At 33.4% G+C, this 24,423-nt stretch overlaps 1 protein-coding gene and 1 pseudogene across 2 annotated transcripts; both read right to left on the bottom strand.

The window, feature by feature from the left end:
* Positions 1–9,765: 9,765 nt before the first annotated feature.
* LOC125418419 (G-type lectin S-receptor-like serine/threonine-protein kinase RKS1) lies at positions 9,766–13,800 on the bottom strand. Of its 2 annotated transcripts, XM_060813534.1 has the most exons (6): positions 12,106–12,342; positions 11,559–11,701; positions 11,226–11,436; positions 10,859–11,096; positions 10,617–10,767; positions 9,766–10,293 (listed from the first exon to the last, which is right to left on the bottom strand). In XM_060813534.1, the coding sequence occupies exons 1-6, from the start codon at positions 12,209–12,211 to the stop codon at positions 9,979–9,981; spliced, it is 1,164 nt and encodes a 387-aa protein (XP_060669517.1). In that variant the 5' UTR covers positions 12,212–12,342; the 3' UTR covers positions 9,766–9,978. The 2 variants fall into 2 exon arrangements, with proteins under 2 accessions (XP_060669517.1, XP_060669516.1); XM_060813533.1 differs by lacking the exons at positions 9,766–10,293; positions 10,617–10,767 and having other exon boundaries at positions 10,858–11,096; positions 12,106–12,237; positions 12,328–13,800.
* Positions 13,801–16,704: 2,904 nt separating this feature from the next.
* LOC125418418 (G-type lectin S-receptor-like serine/threonine-protein kinase RKS1) lies at positions 16,705–20,789 on the bottom strand (annotated as a pseudogene).
* Positions 20,790–24,423: the final 3,634 nt, after the last annotated feature.

Here is a 24,423-nt window from a genome sequence, read left to right as displayed (position 1 = left end):
GGATGATTTTTGATTTCCAGATGAAAGAAGAAGGTAGAGAGAAGGTGTTAAAAATTAGTGTTGAACACCAAATTTATTGGGGCTGTAGATGAATTTAATATTTGATGTTTTCTCATATGTTACCATAGGAGCTTTGTTATTAGCTTTTTTGGATTGTTTTAAAAGCTTGGATTTAAAAATGTCTTTGTCAATTATATGAATCTAGTAATATATTAAAGTTCTAAAAGAATAAAGTGAAGTAAACATTGAAAAAAAAAAAAAGAGGTTATGATGATCCTAACTTGAAATTGCTTAATGATTTAAATTATTCAAAGCCATTGACTAATAAATTTAAATAATATAAAATAAAAACAGAGCAAACAGAGGAGGAGCAGATATAACCAACATTCGGGAACCGTAATGCTTGAATTCGAGAGAGTGCATTAGTTTGTAGATTACAGGTTTCTAATATATATGTACGGTTCATGTTCCATTGGCATTGACCACCCCTTTTAACCATAGGGTGCTTAATGGAAATAAGTCAACTCAATCATTGTATCTGTATCTATAGGTTTGGAAGTTGTAGTTTAAGTCTTAATAAGCCTTGTCATTGTCTTAGTGTGTTTCATGTTGTACTGTCACATAATGCATAGTTATTGGTTTATTACCTATGATACTGTCAAGAAACATCTTTTTTATTAAAAAACAAAAAACCTATCCTTTTGTGTTGTCTGCTTTTTATAAATATTCTACACTTTCAAAACAGAAAAAGGGTTAGGACATCCATTTTCCAACTATCATTCTCCTTTATATTATTATTATTATTTTGAATTGGCTAATAATTGACTTCAAAGGGAAATTTTTATTAGAGTTATTTATTGTACAAGATATTCTTATCATTAGAGATGATAGTTTTGACACAAAAAATTGTGTCTTTTATGGTACTTTTTAATCCAATATATCTTCGTGACATTTGGCCAAAATTACAGTTAGGTTTGAATATTCATCACTTTTAGTACATTTTTTAGCAAACCATATAGTAGGAAAAGTTACTTTCGGTTATGACTAAAATAAATATTAGCATCATGATGTTTATATTTTATACCACGTTGATAATTGGACATGGTTTTCTTGAAACTATCCTTATTGCTTGTGATAGACATCATATGGGAAACAAAATGTAAGCTTAATTTAGATATTTGATGGTGACTTACAAGACAAAGTTGAAGGCATCGTGAATTATGTGAATCACTTTTACAAAACAAAGATGGTCAAATATATAATAAGCAAAAAATGATAATCATTACCAGGCAACAACACACAGTTCACTATAATTCCATGCAAAAGCGTATGTATATATATGAGGATCATATATATATATATATATGGAGCCCCCCACCACGTCACATAGACGACATAGATAAATTGTCAGAACCTGTCCAAGACTCCTCATCGGATTTCTGAATAAGCCCTGATCCCAAGGAAATACCACCGAACCTTCAATGGAAAACCCGGTAGCATCTCCCCTCAGGGAAGGATTTACCACAAAATTTACCTGTACAAAAATACACTCCTATATGGTATTATCTTATCCCTCCCACCTTATTACAATAATTTCCACAATGGTAGCACTTCGATAACAATTTGTATAAAACACACACATATATATATGCAATAGGAAAAATCAACTAAATAAACAACCAAATATACCTTTAATCATTCATGTCCGCTCATACCACTCACTTATTGCCGTACATTTCAAATATCATGTTACAAAATATACTGATGCGTAATATAGGAAGAAAAGTAAAACAATAATCACATCAACAACAATAATAATAATAGCAGTTGTTTTCATGATAAAAATAGTATTAATATCATCTATCATATTTACTCGAAGGTAATCACTTGTCCAAAGGCTATCACATAATTACAGCTGTCCCAAGGATTATCTCACCTGTCCAAAGGCTACCACTTGTCCAAGGACTATTATACTTGCCCAATGACTATCTTTCTTGCCCATAGGCTGTGATACTTGTCTGGATATACCATATGATAATAATAACAATAGAAATAATATAATAATAAAAATAAAAATAAATAATGGTAATAATAAAAATAATAATAATAATTATAATGATGATGATAATAGTAGTAATAATGAAAATAATTGTAAACATAATTCTGATAAATAATAATTGTAATATTAATAACAAGAATAATAGTAATAATAGTAATGACAATAAAAGCAATTATGTATAATATTAGAAAATTAGGTTATGAATAGATAGAATATTACGATATCAAATAATATTTTAAAATTCAAAATATTTTATGAAATATATACTCTTATCAGGGGTATAAACGATATCCTTCAACATGCTGTATAATCCATGATTCTAGTTGTTGCCAGTACCCTGCAACCAATACAGTTTGGGGTGGTTGCCTAGATTGGTCGTCCAATCCCCTGGACTCGTAGGCAACATAGTTACGAGGCTAGCTCTTCATGGACCACATCGGATCGTTGTCCCCGTATCGTGTGATACATACAAATATAATATATATATATATATATATATATATAAGATATTTGATACACATACTGTATACAAGTGATGTCCTACGGTACCCAGCATCACAAAGCACCGTCTGATGGGGAGGTTAAGGAGAAAAACCGGCATACAGTTGCGTAGTGTCCCACCGCGCCGCTACTAATAGGCATCCTGGCCATAGAGGAGGGTGACTGATACTCACTGTGCATTATACCCTGCCTACCCTCGGTCCGATGGCAACCACAAGACAACCCTATAAATCAACCTGTGCGCTAATCACATCCACAACTACAGAACACCAGTACGTGTATGGTGCATCTAAAACTCTTTTATATATATAGTATCATTAAAATAAGGAGTTTCAATAAAATTAAATACAATCAAGTTTATGAATAAATAAATAAATTCATTAATTAATGTATATATTTATTGTTTTGAAAATGCTAAATTTTAAATAAATATTTTTCTTCAAATCCATGAAATTAATTTTCACCAAAACAATATAAAAAAAATCATATATAATTAAAATCACATAAATGCATTATTTATGTATCAAAATTTTGACATTTGAATCAACAATAATTTTAATAAAAATTAAACGATAATTTTATAAAATTAATCCATAATTTTATAAAATTAATCTCTTCCACAATAATTCAATTCCATAAATAAATAAATACATAAACACATAAACATATTTTCTTTATTACAGTAATTTAATAAAATCAATTCATACCAAATATCATTAGAACCACATAAAATATTATATAAAGTAAATAAATGAGAATACTTTTGTTATGCATCATAGCCTCAACAACAAAATTAACAGCAATTTTGCAACAATTGAAAACTACATTTTCCTTAATTTCGAAGATATAAATTAAATGCCATACATAACTTTGGCACCATAATTTTAAATAACAATTTTATTTAGGCATTAAACACATAAATTCCCATAACACAATATATATATATATATATTTATATACACATACATACGTATACACAAGCATGCATATATATATATATGCACATATAAATATCTTTAATGTGTATATATATATATATTTATTCATACTTGTTCATATACTCATACACATTCTTTTAGCAATTAAATAAATGTATACACATGCTCATATACCCACAAAATATATGTGCATATAGAAATATATATATATATATATGTGAAACTAGCACATACCATGGAATGCACCAACACTTATACATCCATATATGTATATATGAATGAAACATATATATATTTACAAACATACATGTACATAAACATATATACACAAAACCCGATTGGCCTTAACTCAAAAGTTGGGGTTTTTCAACATCTTGAGGATTATTTAATTTAATCATTTATTTGGCCTCTAAAAATCATTAGGGACTTAGTTGTAATGACAATTGACTGAAGACTTGTCTAATTTCTGTCCAATTTCAACATAAACAGAACTTAGCTTCATCAATGGCAACTTCCTAAATACTAAACTATAATTCATATTCTAACTACCAATTTGAAACTTATGCTGAGAGAACCAAGAATATACCTTCAATTGGTTCAACTGACACCGGCGGTGGCCGGAATCACGTCGGGACCTTTTTGCCAAAATGGGTTTTGTCATATCTCCTAAACGAGCGAGTTTTGAGCCAATCCAAGCTTGGAAATGGACTTAGCGGGTATGAATTTGTGGGCAAAGACCACCCATTCGACCTCATACTCATCGAAAGACAGCGATCCAAAAATGCATCCCTCACCAGTTTCATGGCATCCCGGCGAGTCTAGACAATTTTATGGCGTGATAAACATGGATATGGTTTCTTGGGAATGTGGGTTTCAAGTTGGTATAAACATTTCTTGGTGGGTGTCCAATATTGAGAGGAAATTGGTTATGGAAAATGGTTGCCGTGAATGAGCGGGGAGGGGAAGAGAGAAGAAGAAAGAAGAAGAAGAAAGGAAGAAGAAAGATTCCCATAGGTATTTTCCCATATGGGGAAGAAGAAAAGAAAAAGAAAATAAATAAATAAATATATAAAATAATAATATAATATAAAATAATAAAATAATATAATATTCAATTGTCCGAAATGTGGCATTTTCTTGTCGTGACACATGTTACACGTGGTGTCGCTGTTCACGCACACTCATAGATCGATGAATAATAACAGCTATTTTGGAAAAATTTCACAGTTCCATAACTTTCCAACCACATTTCTAGATCAAGCGTGCCGCTAATCTACGAACTCGTATCGACGAGTATTTCACAGCCATACATGAGTCAAAGCTCAATTTTACAAGAATAAAAGGTCAACTCTAGCACTCTCGAACAATTTGGACCTCAACTTGTTTTACTTATAACTTTTAAACCGTAGCTCCATTTTCAACGTGTTACTAGTCTACGGACTCGGGTTAATGCATACTTTGCAATGGTGTCTTGATTAACCTAGAATTCTCACTGAGTCAAAAAGTCAAAACTTGACATTTCTTAGTCAACGACGATCAACTTTGGTCAACTTGAGAAATTTTTGGTGTACTTTAGGACGGGATTTACATAAATACTTACAGATTTCCATACTATTGAAACTTAATTCAATACTAGACTCATACACAATAACAAGAAAGAAAGAAACACACAGAAAAACACATAAATTTTAATGAGGTTCGGTCTAGAAGTGAGGACTCCATCCAAGAAGTTCTTGCGCTATGAACAATGTTCAAACATACTTTCTTCTCTCAATCAGATTTGTTTTTCAGTACCCAGAAACCAACCCAGAGAACTCCTTTACAACCTCTCTCTTTCTCATAGATCACTCACTAAGAATGAACTAAGCAATATCAAGAGAAAGAGATAAAACCAACAAGAAAGGAGTTACAAGAAAGAAGAAGAACAAGAGCAACAAAACTATTTCTGCAGCTTTTGTCATCTATTTTCTGTTTCTGCAGTTAAGCCATTATTTATAAACCTCCAAAACAGAAAACTAACTGCTAACTCATCTTAACCAATTCTTTAAGTGCAACGGCATTATTTCAGAACTGATGCTTATAGGAAATGTTAACTTTGACCATTTCTCAATTGAATCACAAAGTTCTGTCTAGTAAGATCCTGTTCATCCTCTTAGCAACTCCATTTTGCTAAGGGGTATAACTAATTGTCCTATGCCTAAGAATTCCAACTTCTTTATAGAAATTGTCAAATTCAAGATTATAAAATTTCAGCCCATTATAAGTTCTTAACACTTTCAATTTTTTCCTTGTTTGGTTTTGAACTAAAGAATGCCAATGTTTAAATTTAACAAAAGCATCACTTTTTTTTTTTTTAAAACCCAAACTTTTCTGGAAAAATCATCAACAATCAGAAGAAAATACTTGTTACCTTCATGTGTAGGCATGCTAGCTGGTCCCCATAAATCTACATGTGCATAGTTCAGTATCAAGGTAGCTTTATGTGTTCCTAGCTGAAACTTAACCGATGTTGCTTCCCCAATATGCAGTGCTCACAAAATTCCATCTTACTGATTTTGTTCTTTCCAAACAGCCTTTGCTTGTTGAGAATTTGAAGGCCTTTCTAACTGATATGCCCCAACGTTTTATGGGAAGTTGAGTCTCATCTTGATTTGAACCCATAGTTGCTGCATTTATCCCAGTTACTATTTTTCCTTGCAAAACATACAACCCATTTCTCTTGATTCTTCTCATGACAGTAAAAGCACCTTTATTGATCTTCATTGACCCATTTTCAGATTTACAACTAAAACTTGATTCATTTGAGACTCATAGTGAAATGAGGTTTCTTTGTAGCTCAGGAACAAACCTTACATTGCTTAAGATCTTTATCACTCCATCACTCATTCTAATAGAAATATCTCTAATTCCAGTCACATTGCAAGCTTGATTATTGCCTAACAACACTTGACCACCATTTAAGTTTTGAAAATTAACAAACCAATCTTTTCTTGGACATATATGGAAGGTACATCTAGAATCCAGAATCCATTCTTGACTGGTTTGATCCATTGAGATAGCCATAACATCTCCAATGTCATCCTCATTACTTACTACAGCAGCATCTCCATTCTTAAAATGTTTCTCTCTATTTTCTTTATTTATACTCTTGTAGCAATCTTTAATGAGATGACCTTCTTTCTGGCAATAATAACATTTCCTTCCTCTACCTCTCGGCTTAGATCTAGACTTGTCTCTAGATTTTAGTAATCAGACCTTCCCCACTAATGTCAGGCCTCTCAATTTTCATTTCCAACTCTTTTGCTCTCAAGGAATTTATAACAATATCAGTGGTCAAAATCTCTCTTCCATACTTAATTGCATTCTTAATATCCTTATAAGTATTAGGAAAGGAATTTAACAGAATCACAGCATGATGTTCATCAGTGAATTTCTCATTGTAGTTAGCCAAATCTAAACCCAGCTTGTTAAATTCATCAAGATTCTCCTCTAAATCCTTTGTTGGATTCATCTTGAAACCAAATTTTTTTTCCAGCAAGTATATTTTATTTGGCAGTGATTTAACCAAATATAATTCCTCTAATCTACTCCAAATTTCAGAGGTAGTCTGAGAATCATTTACCTTCCTCAAGATGCTGTCAGACAGATGTAAAATTATGGTGCTGTAGGCAATTTCATCCATGTCTTTCCTCTGCTCTTCCGTGAGACTCTCTGGGAAAGAACCGTCTATTGCTTTGGCAACTTTTTGTTGCACCAGGACTGCCTTCATCTTCTGCCTCCATAAAAGGAAGTCTCCTTTTCCATTGCAGACCTCTAACTTTACCTTCGACCCTATTTAGCCTTCTGGTCAGTCACTCAGGAATTTATTCGAACTGATGGTAGGCACACGTTTCTTTCTTATGAATGAGATAGAAAAATGCTCTGATACCACTTTTGAAACTTAATTCAATATTAAACTCATTCACAGCAACAAGAAAGAAAGAAACACACAGAAAAACACACAAATTTTAACGAGGTTTAGTCTAGAAGTGACCTATATCCTCGGTGAACTCCATCCAAGAAGTTCTTCACTATGAACAATGTTCAAACATACATTCTTCTCTCAATCAGATCTGTTTTTCAGTACCCAGAAACCAACCCAGAGAACCCCCTTACAACCTCTCTCTTTCTCACAGATCACTCACTAAGAATGAACTAACCAATACCAAAAGAAAGAGATAAAACCAACGAGAAAGGAGTTACAAGAAAGAAGAAGAACAAGAACAACAAAAATGGCCTTTTAATCGAGTTAACAGCTTCTGTCATCTATTTTCTATTTCTGCAGTTAAGCCATTATTTATAAACCTCCAAAATAGAAAACTAACTGCTGACTCATCCTAACCAATTCCTTAAGTGCAACGGCACCGTTTCACAACTGATGCTTATAGGAAATGTTGACTTTGACGGTCTCTCAATTGAATCACAGCTAGCAAATACTATAGCAAATGTATTTCTGCATACATATATATATATATATATATATACATACACATGTACAATTTTTTATAATATGGATATTCATAAATTTTTAATTTGGGAATACTTATCAAACAATATGTTATCTAACGTTTTTTTTTTTTTTACATAATATTCTGTTTAATGTGGACATTTGCAAGTTAAAACTTGCACATTTGTACACTTCAAAAAATTATATACATGCGTATATATATATATTATCACAAAAAAAAGAAACAGTGCGTGTGTGTGTATATATATATATATATATATCTATGTATATGCATTAGCATTGGATTGCTTGAACATATATACACATAAACCTGGCTAAAACAACAGTTGCCAATTGCCAAAGCATATCCCAAGAAGGATACTGGCCGCTGGAAAACAGGAACAACCATCATAGCAATTCTGGAGGGAGGGTTTCACATACACAATATCCCTTATTCCTCAAAGGGACTGTAGTCTACCTGCTTCCATATTTGTCTTAAATATGAGTTTTCTTCCAATTATACCATGCTCAGGTCCTATGGATGCATTAATCTTACAGCTAACAAAATTACCCATGAGAAGAATTAAGACCACAACCAGCATCAAACTCATTCATTTTCTTACTGCCTTTCATTTATACTAGGAGAACTTGTTCCTTTAATTTACTTCTAACTAGCTCTTTTCAGACATTTAAATCAATATGTGTTTGTTTATCTTCTTGGTAACCACAACCCCTTCTATAGCCAAACATACAAACGCTAGTAACTACAACATTTTTTTTATGAATAATATATTCATCTTCACAAAAAAATAAAATAAAATAAAATAAAATAAACTGCCATGCATGGACATAGAAAATCACAAAAGATAAAACATCATATTGCATGTGAATCTGTATGCACATATAGACATGTAGACATCTTGTTTGCACATATGCAATGCAACCAAAAAGTATAGAATGTTGATATTCCAGGCAGATATAAAATGGGAGGGGTGTTATGTAATTTTCTAAATATACATAAACATTTATGCAAAATGAGCAAAATAGATAGTGGCAAATCACTCCTAAAGAGATATAACATCTACAAAGCTTAGCGCCCATAAGAAATCTTAAAATATAAAGGCTCTGTTTACCCATCAGGACTATGAATAGGTTGTCATTTGTTGAGAACATATTAACAATGTGTTCGAATTCTCTTCTTCTTATTTTTACTTATTTATTTAGCTATTTTTTTTTCTTGATTAAGTAACTTAACTTGTCAACTGAATTGAAGAGTTTAAACAAAATGAATCTATCGGCTCATTGCGACTGACCCATAATTTCCATTAGCATAAATTTTTTTTTTTTTTTTTTTTTTTTGGGTAAAGCCCATTAGCACGCATGGTTATAAATGAAATTGATTCCAAACCAGGAAGTAACATATCTTAATTGTTTTTTGTATTAACCTGAGTTCAAGAAATGCAAAGACCAATACTATCCTTATGGGAGCATGGTTTAAATTAATTTCTGTCTTTCGTCTTTTCTCTTTTGATAAAAAAAACACAATGGTGTAGTTGTAATTAGTGCCATATAAATAAGGCACTTCCCCTGTTTTGGCTCTGTTTCAGTATGAAAATTTTCAAGCAATTTTTGGTTGTTTGCGTCCAAAGACTTTGTTAATGAGCAATTTACATGACAAAAAATTTGAACATAAATGATCAAATGATTTCACATTTCGGAGCAGATCACCATTTGTGTTTTTGGTCTTAACCAAATCGGACAAATTGTCCTATATTTGAGTTGTAAAAATCTAACTGCATTGATTTAGTTGTCAATTATCACAATTGAACAAATATGAAAATATTTTTATATGAACACATCCATTTTCACTTACAAGAAACTATGAGCACATCCATTTTCACTTACGAAAAACTATGAAAAATATCATTCCTACCATGCTATATGTTATAGATTCAAGAACAAGAAAAAGAAGGTCACAACCTCACATATCAAGCTCAACGAGCTTCAAGTGTAGTTATGGTAACGCTATTCAAAGAAACAGCTTCGCCTGATCTTGACGTTGAAGCATCTGCATTATGAGAGGTCTTCTGATTGAAAATGAATGCAGGTGTGTTGGGTGGAGGAAGCGTGGTATCATTAGCCAACATGGAAATAACCGCGGACATGGTTGGTCGGTGTGTTGCGCCTTCCTGCACACATAGTAGCCCAATGTGGATGCATTTTGAAATCTCCTCCTGAGCAGAAAATGGCTGACACAATATTGGATCAACTATATCCAACACTGTTCCTCCCTTCCATAATTCCCATATCTATATCACTCAACAACATAGAATTTTCATTTTTAGTATATCTCTCAAAATAATCAATCATTACCATGTTCATTTGTTTAAGTGACCACGGTCTTTTCCAATGGCAAAACAAAATATCTGCTAAAATGAGCTTAACTTTTATGAATAGTTTGAATTGGTTATCATTTTCTACATCTAGTATTATTCATCTTTTTAAGCCTGTCTGAAACCATAATTTGAAACAAAAGCTAACGGAAAAACTTTAAGAAAAATACTTAAAAACAGAACACCAAAATGAAAAACATAGACATCACTAAACAAGCACTAAGAATAACAAAACTTACGTGCCCAATGAGATTCGGGAAGGGGCTTCCATTGATATAACCTGTATTCTTCCTACCGGTAATGATCTCTAGTAGCAAAACACCGAAGCTGAACACATCAGATTTTGTTGAATATAACCCTTGCATTGCATACTCTGGTGACATGTAACCACTGTAGTAATATAGAAGGGGAAAAAAAGATTACAACCTTTGTTTAGCTTTTGTCTAAGCAGTTGAATCATGAATGAATTTGAGTCACTTACTATGTACCAACTACTCTTTTTGTATTTTCCTGGATTTGGTCTTCTCCAAACATCCTAGCCATTCCAAAATCTGAAATTTTTGGATTCATTGCAGAATCTAGTAAAACATTGCTAGCTTTTAGATCCCTGTGGATGATTTTCAGCCTTGAATCTTGATGAAGATATAAGATCCCTCTAGCAATTCCAATAACAATTTCGAACCGCTTTGTCCAGTCCAAATGGGACCTTCTTGATGCATCTAGAACATATAGCACCAAAGCTCGGTCTAGAATACACAGTAAAAGATGTACTTGCATGGCAGGAATGATAATATTCATGATTTTCATCTGAACGACTTTAGCAGTGAAAATATTTAAAAAATTCTTACCAAATATGAAGTAGTCCAAGCTTTTGTTCGGCAAGTATTCGTATATTAACATCTTTTCTTCCTTATGGATGCAACAACCCAAAAGCCTCACAAGATTTCTGTGCTGTAGTTTTGCTATCAGTGTGACTTCGTTCTTAAACTCTTCCATTCCTTGTCCTGAATGTTTTGATAATCTTTTCACGGCTATCTCCTGTCCATTAACTAGTTGACCCTGAAATATCACACACAGTTTTCTATATTTATGTCATTGAAATCCCTTCTTTCTCCCTAGCTTTCTTCCTCTGTCGCTGTAGTTTAATCAAGTTGTTTCAATGATTTAACTTAATTAATTACCTTATAGACTGAACCAAATCCACCTTGTCCAAGCTTTTTTGTAGCAGAGAAATTGTCCGTTGCAGTAATTAAGGTTCTTAGATCAAAAAATGGTAAATCTGAATGTCTTTCACTCTCATCAAGCTTCTTCTCCTTGGATGATTCTTCAGAAGTAACATTAGCATTGAGGAACAGTCCACGTTGTCATTCACACAAAAACAAAATTATCCGACTTTTCAGCTCCTTTTTACAGAACAAGTGATAGTATAAAAGCAAAAGATATATATAGGTAGATTATGTCTCTGGCTTTCCTTTTTACTTGAAAATTGAAGCCTTGAATTTACCTTATGCCACTACAGTAATTTCACCAACTAAACCAAAGGCCATATAGCAATTATAAAACACACAATCTTCTAACATAGTAGGGTAAGAAGATCAAATGTTGTTTAGTACATAATGACTTTTGACCTATTGTTCAGTTGCTGCATGAATTAGAAAGTGAAAAACAGAAATGATTGCAAGCCTAACAAAAGGGTTAAAAAAAATAAAAATAAAAACTTTGAAATACCTTTTCTTTTCCTCTTGCAAAACCAATACGCAAAGAAAGTGATGCTGAAGAAAATTGTGACACAAGAGACTACCAAAATGATACGAGTCCTCTTACTGGCAAGCATACTGTTTGGTTTCTTGGCATATTGGGCTGGGAAAAACTACACGATTAGTTAAGAATCCAAAGTAAATACAGAAAAAGAAAATTTAAGATTTAAAATTCTCAAATTAAAGAAAGCACCTAATTCTTGCTCATCAACGCGAATGTATAAATCTTGACCACCATCAGATGTGAACTTTCTGGTATCAGTCAAATTCCCGTGCCATAGTATACATCCACTCCCTCCTTTACTAATATTAGCACTGGCATAAGCTGTGCAATTGCAGTTCCTCAAGCACTCCTTCTTGCATGCTTTCAAGCTCAAACTGCTACTAATCACAGTGACATTAGAAGTATCAGGAACCTTAACATTTGTCACCTTAACAAAGCCTTCACCTTTGCTGCAAATCGATGACCCTGGCTTCCTTACACAGCCATGGTTTGCATCTCTCATGTACCATTGAGTAGGAGACCTGGGTTCGTATCCTGGCAAGCAAATGCACTCAAACCGTGCAGCATTGCTACTATCACAAAGACCAAATGCACTGCAACGTCCATATTGGTCACAGCGATCCGTTGGTGCTGACCACATTTCATTCCATCCTTGCTCAGCTCCCTTGTACCATATAAACATTTGAAGCACTCCAGACTCATTTAGAACAAGTCGGGACAAGATTGACAAATCGGACACACCCCACATATCACTGATCTCATTGTTGTCATTAACAAAACCCACATGGAAGAGGAATTTACCGGTCATGGCAGGTATACCACTCCATCTAATCCCATTCCAGTGACCTGCTCGCCACGATGGAATCTGACCTTTGTACAAGATCAGCTGAGGGGACCCACCTGGGACAATCCTGTAAGAGTAATTTCCTGTTCCTGGATCATCTTGATCAGACTTCCAAGATGTCAGGAATCTATTCACTCCAGTTCTTAGATCTATCCCAAGTTTCATGTTTGAAAGCCTTGTGTTAGTGGGGTAGTCAAAACTCTGCCATATAACCTGTTTATTGATGTTATGGAGCAAAAAAAGGTTGCCTGAATCCAATAGCTGAGCTACACAGTCACTTGCTGGTGAACATGCTGAAGAAGAATTTGTGGACCATACAACCTCAACTGTTTGATTAATCCTGCTTGTTTTGTAGAGTACAAGGTTTCCACTTGTAGTATCAATGGAGAGAAAGCCAGATGAATCGTTTATAGGTCTGTCTCTGTTAGCAACCCAGACAACTGTTTGCCCTGGAATTTTGTGATACCAAATTCCAACATAGTGGTAATTTGCTTTGTTGAAGAATCCGAGTGCAAAAGTTCCTCCACTGGAGATTAATACGTCACCGTCTATGTCTCTGATGGGCTGGGTATTTATAGATATGGTGTCCAAGCAAGTGCAAAGTTTGAAAATGAGGGACTGAAGCAATGTATAGTGAATCATAACATGAGTCAAATAATTCATAATATAATGATTGAAATAGGTTCGAGAGCTTTTTGTCGAAAACATTTGCATATGAAAGTTGTACTTCATGGTTATTATATTATAAAGCTTAATTAAGGGAAGCCATGGATGTACCAATTGGTAAACTGAACAAGCTGATTCATCAAGTTCTAAAGTCGGCATAGGGAGACAAAAAAGTAAACAATTCCCTAACTAGAAGGCCATTGTGGATTTGACATTTATCTGGGTCCGTGAATGTTTGGAGTCTTTTTATTGACAATTCAAACCGTCAGCAATGTTGCTGAGAAGTCACTGCTTGGGACCTCATAAATGAAGTCACGGCTTTGTTTGGTTTATGAGTTTATCTATTTAGTGGGTAGACTTTATATTGTTCAAAGCAATGGACTAATAATTTAAAAAATAAAAACAAAAAAACAGAGCAAACAGAGGGAAGTAGATAAAAGTAAAACCTACATTCAGAAACCGAAATCCCTTGTATTCGAGAGAGTGCATGTTATTTGGAGGTTTAAATTCTAATAATATATGGTTTATGTCCCCAATGGCGTGGTTAGTGAACTCTTAATATCTTCCACAATGAAGCACCCACCTCCCATGTAAGTGCCTGGATCATGAATTAGCCGTATAGTTTCCTTGGAGTCACTAGCAAACTCATCACTAAAAAAACCAATATCTACACAGAAAGATATATAGCTTGCTTGATGGCAAGTAATTTAGTAACCAAGGGTGAATATAAGTGTGGAAAAGGTTTTGCTAAAGCTCCCAGTAAATTTCCTTGGAGTCACGGACGATAACTCACACACCTTTTTTGCTCCCTACTCTTCTCAAGGATGTATCAAATGATGTTTACCAGTAATGAAGTTTTCACATGTTTATTTTCCAAAAAAACAAAAAAAAAGAAAAGAAAAAAAAAAGCCCCTTTTGTTACTTTTTTCTAACTATCATTCTCTTTTATATTATTATTATTATTTTCATTGGGTAATAATTTACTTGAAGAAGCGTTTTTATTGGATTTAATGTACAAGATATTTTTATAATTAAAGATGAGGACAGTTTTGACACATAAATTTTTGTCTTTTATAGGACTGTTTTGACAGAAAATTCCAAAAAACCCTTTTGATATCTGGCGAATAATTACAATTATGTTTAAAAATTTTCCATCCCTTGGTAATTTTTTGCGCTAACCATATAGTAGAAAAAAGTTACTTTGTTAAGTTCTGACTAAGTCGATTTATGCAAAATCTATTTTAGCTTTATGTATCAAAATAAATATTAACATTTTGATAATTGCATATCATTTTATGGAGTGCTATAGAGGTTCTAATTGTAATTTTGAAAATATAAAAATATTAATTTATAATTAATCCAAACTCTACGGTCCAGATGAAATATACCAGTATATATAAGCTATTAAAAATATTTTACTGGGCAAAGGAACCTATGATATTAATCTATCAACCACAATAGATTGCCAATCATATGTGATTCATGTAATAAAAATAAAAAAAATAAAAAATCCTATGAGACTATGGGTGCCCAGAATATCTTGAACTACGTCACCCAGTAAATATTACTACAGATAATTTTTTGTCCGTACAATTTTAAGGGTTTTTGAAAAAATTGTTATCTTTGCATAATGATATTGACAATGATTTTTCTAAAAAATATCATTTTTATATGTGTTCACATGATAAATCATGCAGTTATTTATACCATAGAAACACTTACTATAAAAGTTGTGAGTTGTTCTGACCTATCGAAACTATGATATTGGTTGTCATTTATTGAGAACACATTTATAATGTGCCTAATTTCTCTTATTTTTTTTATTTTTTATTCTTTATTTGTTACTTTTTTTTTATTTATTTATATTTGTTTTAGTAACTTTTAGTTTGTCAATGATTTAGAGATTCTAAGGTTAATTGGCCCCTTGGATTTGAGAGAAAACTTTGATTTATGATTTATTTGCTCCTTCTGTTCCACCTCTATTGGCTCTAATTGAGGTATTAGAGATTCCATGGTCAAAGCAAGTATATAAAGGCAACACGAATAACAATTTCTTCATACCTTTTAGAAGAATTAAAAGGCCTCGAGAATGTGGATTTTTAGTTTACAAAGAGAGACATTTATAATTAATTACGTTTGAATATCTAATTAAGGAAATGTTTAAATATAATCCCCATGCAGCTCATATATGGGTCATTTTATTTCATACTCGCACGCATAGATCATCCCACATGAAAAGGCAGTGAGTTACAGGACAACAACTTAAATGGCCAGTACCAAACACACACACATATATATATAGAAAGAAAGGTAGAGTTTTCATCTATTACAGACATGTTTCCATCGTATTTAGGAACCATGGCTGATGTGCGTTGTGTCCATCACAGCCTACGGCTTAGCGCAAAACAATGCCGAGCGGAGAACAAATAGATTATTCATCAAAATCCTGTATTAAAGGGTTTCATATTGAATCATCACAGAAAGCATCCTCTTAAGGGACTCTACCACCTCCCACCTGCTTTCTCTTTGAGATCAGGGGATGTTGATGATGGTGAAGCAGATGGATTTTCCTCCAAACACCGTTAACATTCTTACAGCTTGCAAAGTTAGCTATGATAAGAAAAATTCCCACAATAATCAGCACCACTCTAACCTTCATCGTTTTGCTACTTATGAATTTTGATCTTTTTTTTTTTTTTTTTTTTTTTTTTTTTTTTTTTTCTAACTAGATTTCTCTCCTGCTTTTCTCACACTTTAAACCATGTACTCGTGCACTTTCTAGCAAGTTACAGCCAAACATTTTGATGAAAAATATGATCACCATGACACACACACACACACACACACACACAAAGAAAATAAAAATAAAAAATTGGAGTTTGGGTGTTGAAAAATATATTTTCTGCGAATTTTTCAGCACATCCTACCACCACATACAATCAGAAAGTACCAAGTATTGAAGTTGTAATAACCACCATGAACATTTATGTACGTAAATGTTTGATATACGATACAATGCTGTAGTTGTAATTAGTGCCGTATAAAGAAGTCACTTCCCCTGTTTTAGCTCTGTTTGAATATGTAAATTTTCAAGGAATTTTTTGGTTGTTTGTGTTCCAAAGAAATCCTCAATGAATAATTTACAAGGTAAACAAATCTAAACATTGATGGCCTAATTCACAAGAATCCAAATGTTGTGATTAGCAAATCATTCACATTTCCCAACAGATCACCACGAGAGTATTTGGTCTTAACGAATTACATAAGTTGGCCTACATTTCAGTTTTAAAATTAAGCTCCATTGTTAAGCACCAATTGTCACACTGGATCTAATAAGAAGATAATTTTTAACTAATACAATCACATTTTCAGATGTATGGTCTAGATGCAAGAACAAGAAGAACAAGATAACACCTTTTATTATATATTGAGTTCAACGAGCTTCAAGTTTAGTTATGGTAATGCTATTCAAAGAAAGAGCTTGTCCTGATCTTGACGTTGAAGAGTCGCCATCATAAGAGGTCTTCTGTTGGAAAATAAAGGCAGGTGTGTTGGGTGGAGGAAGATTGGTTTCATTAGCCAACATGAAAATAACTGTGGACATGGTCGGTCGGTCTGTTGCACCTTCCTGCACACACAGTAGCCCAATGTGGATGCATTTTGAAATCTCCTCCTGAGCAGAAAATGGCTGACGCAATATTGGATCAACTATATCCAACACTCTTCCTTCCTTCCATAACTCCCATATCTGTATCACTCAAAAATATTGAATTTTTATTCTAATATGATTCTCAAAATAACCAGTTAATACTATGTTCATTTGTTTAAGAGACCAAGGTCTTTTGCAATGGCCTTTTTATAAATAGTTTGAAATAGTTTTCATTTTGTGCATTTATTATTATAATTTGAAAAAAAAGCTAGAAGTAAAAACTTTAAGAAAAGTACGTATAACAGAAAAACCAAAATGAAAAAACATAGACAATACAAACACAAGCTCGGAGAAAAACAAAACTTACATGTCCAATGAGATTTGGGTAGGGGCTTCCACTAATATAATTCGTGTTCTTCCTACCAGTAATGATCTCTAGTAGCAAAACACCGAAGCTGAACACATCAGATTTTGTTGAATATAGCCCTTGCATTGCATACTCTGGTGACATGTAACCGCTGCAGTAATATAAACGAAAAAAAATAAAAAAACATATGATCTTTGTTCAGCCTTTGTCTAAGTAGGTGAATCATGAATGAATTTGATCACTTACTATGTACCAACTACTCTGTTTGTATTTGCTTGGATTTGGTCTTCTCCAAACATCCTAGCCATTCCAAAATCTGAAATTTTTGGATTCATTGCAGCATCTAGTAAAACATTGCTAGCTTTTAGATCTCTGTGGATGATTTTCAGTCTTGAATCTTGGTGAAGATATAAGATCCCTCTAGCAATTCCAATAACAATTTCGAACCGCTTTGTCCAGTCCAAATTTGACCTTCTTGTTGCATCTGGAACATATAGCATCAAAGCTTCAATATAGGTTAAAGATCAGTTAAAAATGTAATTGCATGATAGGAATGATAACTCACGATTTTCAACCGCGCAACTTCAGTAAACTGGTTGTTTATTTTGAAAAATTCTTACCAAATAAGAAGTAGTCCAAGCTTTTGTTTGGCAAGTATTCGTATATTAACATCTTCTCTTCCTTATGGATGCAACAACCCAAAAGCCTCACAAGATTTCTGTGCTGTAGTTTTGCTATCACCATCACTTCTTTTTTAAACTCTTCCATTCCTTGTCCTGAATGTTTTGATAACCTTTTCACAGCTATCTCCCGTCCATTAACTAGTTGACCCTGAAATTTATAGACATATATATATGTCATTGAAATTCCCTCTCTCCCTAGCTCTCTTACTCTGGCGTTACAATTTAATCAAAGTAGTTAATTACCTTATAGACTGAACCAAATCCACCTTGTCCAAGCTTATTTGTATCAGAGAAATTTTCCGTGGCAGATCAAGGTTCTTAGATCAAAGAATGGTAAATCTGGATGTCTTTTACTCTCCCCAAGATTCTTCTCTTTGGAGGATTCTTCAGAAGTAGTGTTAGCATCAAGGAACAAATTACGTCGTCCTTGACACAAAAACAGAATTATCACACACTTTACATCTCCTTTTTAACAGAATAAGTGATAACAGAGAAATAAAAGACCAAACCATTCAAGTCTTTATTATTTTCTATCTATATATATATATATGTCTTAAGCTTTCGTTTTTTCCTTGAAGCTTGAAACCTTGAATTTACTTTTTGTCACTACAGGCAGTTTCACCAGCGAAAAACCATAGGCCATAGGCCAAGCAAAAATAAAAAAATTAAAAATATAAAAAAATAAAAAATAAAAATCCAGCATAAAAGTCTAAGAAAATTAAATATTGTTTAGGACATAATGACTGCTTTTGACCTATTGTTCAGTTGTTGCATGGATTAGAAAGTAGAAAGCAGAATGTTTGCAAGCTTAGCAGAAGACAAAATGGTAAGGAAAACTTTGAAATACCTTTTGTTTTCCTCTTTAGAAACCAATATGCAAAGAAGATGATGCTGAACAAAACAGAGACAGCAGAGACTACCAATATTGTACGAGTCCGCTTAGTGGCAAGCAAACCTTTAGATTTCTTGGTATATTTGGCTGAAAAAGAAGCTGCTAATTAGTTAAGAATAAGAATTCAATTAAATATATGGAAAGAAAATTTAATATGCTCAGAAGAAAGTACCTAATTCATGCTCATCAACGCGAATGTAAAAGTCTTGACCGCCACCAGCTGTGAACTTTCTGGTATCAGTCAAATTCCCATGCCATAGTATGCATCCGCTGCCTCCTTTACTAATATTAGCACTGGCATAAGCCGTGCAATTGCAATTCCTCAGGCACTCCTTCTCACATGTTTTCAGGCTTACACCGCTACTAATCACTTCAACATCAGAAGTATCAGGAACCTTAATACTTTCCAACTTCACAAACCCGTCACCTTCCCTGCAAATCAAGGAACCAGGCTTCCTTACACATCCCTGATTTGGATCTCTCAAGTACCATTGAGTAGGATTCCTGGGCTGGTATCCCGGTAAACAAATGCACTCAAATTGATCAGCAGTGCTAGTAGCACAGAGACCAAATGCACTGCAATGTCCATATTCGTCACAGCGGTCCATGGGTGCTGACCACACTCCATTCCGTTTTGGCTCAGCTCGTTCAAACCACGTAAAGATTTGAACCGTTCCAGACTCATATACAACAAGTCTTGAAAAGATTGAGGAATCCAAAATGCGCCACATTTGACTGATCTCATTGTTGTCATTCGCAAAACTCACATTGACGGGGAGTTCACCTGATATTATTGCTGCCATGGCAGGCATACCACTCCAGCAAATCCCATTCCAGGGACCACCTCGCCACCATGGAAATTGACCTTTGTACAAGAATAGCTGAGGGAACCCACTTGGGTCAATCCTGTAAGAGTAATTTCCTGTTCCTGGATCATCCTCAGACTTCCAAGATATCAGGAACCTATTCAGTCCAGTTCTTCGATCTATCCCAATTTTCATGTTTGGGAGCATTGTGTCTGTTGGGTGGTCAAAACTCTGCCATGTAACCTGTTTATTGCTATTATGGAGCAAAATAAGGTTGCCTGAATCCAATAGCTGAGCTGCACAGTCACTTGCTGGTGAACATGCTGAGGAAGAATCCGTGGACCAGACAATCTCAACTGTTTGATTAATCCTGTCTGCTTTGTAGAGTACAAGGTTTCCATTCGTAGTATCAATGGAGAGGAAGCCAGAGGAACCGTTTACAGGATTATCTCTGTTAGCAACCCAGACAACTGTTTGCTCTGGAATTTTGTGGTACCAAATTCCAACATAGCGGTATTTTGATTTGCCTGGACTGAAAAATCCAAGTGCAAAAGTTCCTCCACTGGAGACTAAGACATTGTTGTCTCTGTCTCTAATGGGATCGGATTCTGTAGATATAGTGTCTAAGCAAGTGCAAAGTCTGAAAATGAGCAACTGAAGTAATATACAGTGAATCATGGCATATGTAAAATAATTCATTTGATTGAAATGCTTTTTGTTGCAAATATTTGCACATGAAATTAGTTAAACTTCGTTCATATTATATAAGGCTTAAATAAGGGAAGCCATAGATGTAAGAACAGGTAAACCGAACAAGCTGTGTCAGGATTGGCAGACAATTATAAATTTGACGTTAGATTTGTAGGTCAATGAGTCAACTGGGCCAGTAAATATTTGGAGTCTTTTTATTGACAATTTCAAACCCTTTTTGCGACCTCATAAATTAATGAACGCAACGACTTTGGTATGGTTTATGTCTATATAGAAGTAGGTAAGGTTTTTATTGTCCGACCCCATAAATTAATTATGTCTATAGAGTGGATAATTAAAAAAGTTTTAATTGTTCAAAGCTATTGATTAACTATGCATGGACCCAGTGAAAATTGATTTTTACTTATAGTGTGGCACGGTTGCATATGGATTTTTTGGACGCTCATTGTTTGGTGACTCAACCCCGGGTGGATAGGTAACGTGCTACGTTGGACTTTGCCTACTGCTGGTTGTGTTAAAAATAAATGTTGACGGGGCTCTGAGGGAGAGTAATGGAGTTACGGTGTTGGTGTTGTGATAAGAAATTCAAAAGGTGAATTAATGCCAGCTACTGCTATTTCTTTCCTGCAGGTGTGCTCTCCATTGACTGCTGAATGATGGCCGCGTTGAAAGAAGGCATTTCTTTTGCTGTTCAATCGGATTTGACTAATGGAGTGGTAGAGACTGATTCTTTGCTAGCAACTCAGATGCTTTCTGGTGAAGAAAAGTATTTCGGCATTAATTGTTATTAGTTAAAGATATTCATAGGTTATTAGATAGTTTTGTTGCTTGTTATTCTCTTTCTATTAGTTCTTAAGTTTCGTGGATGGAGGAGTGGCCAGATTGGCTTCTTGATGCCATTCCTAATAAAATTCAGTTATTTATTAAAATAATAATAATAATAATAAATTGAAAATAAAAACATAGTGGCTATAGAGGGCTCACCGTGTCACCAAAGAGTTTTATGGCACCTTTAGAATCCCCATATATATTTAGTGAGAGATCGTTCACATACCCTAACATGGAGGCTACAGGTTGACAAATACTAATATATATTAATTACTAGATATGTGGAACTTGCGCGTTACTTTGAGACAATAATAGCTTTAAAATTATTAGGATTAGATATACAAACGATAATAAATATATATATATATAATTATAGTATTACATCTTTGTTTGTCAAGATACCAAACTGTAAAAGACTAAAAATCAAATCTATATTCATAGTAAATGAAAAACTCAAAAGAAGAAACATTATAAAACTTAAAAAATTATTTTCTCAATAATTAATATTAGTATTGTCAAAATTGTTAATTAAGAAAACAAATCAAGTAATTAATACCATTGATCAATAGCAAGAACGAAGGAGTAAATCTCTATTATTAAAAAGGTATTATTACTAGTTTTCAAAATAAGTCAAGTTAATCTTTATGTTCTTTATAGATATATTGTTTCCCAATATATGTGTTTGACACTTGGCGAAATTTCAATTATCACTATAAAATAAAAAAGAGCATTTTTTTGTCTTTAAGAAAAAAAAAAGATAGCACTAGCCATGACAATTTTAGCCGCTTTGAATTTATGTGCTAAAAAACTTTTGGCAACAACAAATAGCTTTTAGTTACAGTATAGAGTTTTAGCTATAAAATGTGTTGATGCTAAAAATGTGGCTAAAAAAACTTTTAATCACAAGAATTTGTGACTAAAAAATTTTAACTATAGGGTTATTTGTTTTTATTTTTTGGTAAATAACATCAGAGTTACTGGCCACAACCTAATAACGCCCTTTATTATGGCTAAAAACATTTAGCCACAAAATATTGATTTTTAGCCACTATATTTGTTTTGGCTAATGCTGTGTCTTTTTCGTAGTGTATGTTTAAAAATTCTCACCATTTATTATTTTTTGAGCTAACCATTCAGTAGAAAAAGGTTACTTCGTTTAGTTCTGACTATAGGTTGATTTATGAAAAATCCATTTTTGTCAGACCCATCCAAAATCTCTCTCCAAAACCCTAAACGAGCCTTAATCCCAGGAAAATGCCACCGAACCTTCCAATGGAAAATTTGGCAGCATCTCCCCTAAGGATAAGACTTACCACAAAATTTACCTACAAGAAATGCACTCCTATATGGTACCACCTTATCCCTCTCACCTTACTACAATAATTTTTACAAATGACAGCACTTCGATAACAATTTGTATAAAACACACACATATATATGCAATAGAAATAATTTACTAAATAAACCAAAATATACCTTTAATCATTCATGTCCGCCTATACCACCCACTTAGTATCATATATATTTCAAATATCGTTTTACCAACACACTGATGCATAATATAAAAGAGAGATAAAACAAGCACCCCATTAACAATAATAAACAATAGCAATCACTTTAAATGATAAAAATGGTGTTAATATAATTTGTTCAAAAGCTACCATATTATCATACATGTCCGAGGACTATCATATAACCACAACTGCCTCGAGGGCTATCTCACCTGTCTAAAGGGTACCACTTGTCCAAAGACTATTATATTTGCCAGATGGCTATCCTTCTTGGCCGGAGGCTGTGATACTTGTCCAAGGATTCCATGTTAGGACTCGTCCAAAATTCTTCACCGGAACCCTAGACAAGCCTTGATCCTAGGGAAACCCTACCGAACCCTCCAATGGAAAATCCGGCAGAACCTCCCCTAAGGGTTGGACTTACCACAATTTTCCTGCACTAAAAATACACTTCTATATACACCCCTTATTCCTCCCACATTACTACAATTTAATTCCACAAATTTACAGCACTCCAAAATAATAATAGGGAATTAATGCAGTATTTAATAAAATGTGTCCAATATAGTATACAGAGCATTATAGAAATAATTATGAAATTAATACAGTGATAGGTAAAGCAATACAAGATGGAGAGGAAAAAGGGAGGAAAAGCTTCTCTTGGACTTTCGAAAATGAACTGAGACGTCGGGTTCGCCCCAGACGATCAACGTCTCCTAACCTGGACCTAAAGGAACAGAATTTAAAAATATGAGATGCTCATCATCTCAATGAGTAACCCAATCTACTATACAATAATAATAATAATAAAAGGGTAAATAACTTAGTTAATTGATTAATAAGAAATAAGTAAATAAATAATAGGTAGTTAAAAATAATATTTTCCCTCAAAACCCTCATGATTCACTTAGTTGGAAAAGTTCCCTTTCTAAAACGTTTTACAAAACCCGCTATTTGTATGCCCCGAAAACCAAGGAAAATAATTAATCAATAGTTTTCTAATAAAATACGATAATTCAAGTACCTAAATTTATAATAAAATAAATTGAAATAAAAATAACTTATAACAATTACTAAATAATTAATGCATGTCATAACAATTAATACCGAAATATTAACAAAACTCACATTAAAACAATTCATGAAATAATTAAATAATTAAAATAAATCAATTTATTGAATAATTAAGGAAAGAAAAAATTAAAACAAATTAAAATCTCCATTTGAAATAAATAATAAAAACAACATTAAATATATTCTTAATTTAAATACAATTTCAAAATATTTATTTTGAAAATCATGGTCCAAAAACCACTTGGTGCACCCAC

The sequence above is a fragment of the Ziziphus jujuba genome, chromosome 12 (assembly GCF_031755915.1).
Source record: "Ziziphus jujuba cultivar Dongzao chromosome 12, ASM3175591v1".
NCBI classification, from domain to species: Eukaryota; Viridiplantae; Streptophyta; class Magnoliopsida; order Rosales; family Rhamnaceae; genus Ziziphus; species Ziziphus jujuba.
The sequence above is the reverse complement of the archived record's forward strand: the minus strand, read 5'-3'. Positions and strand labels throughout refer to the sequence as shown.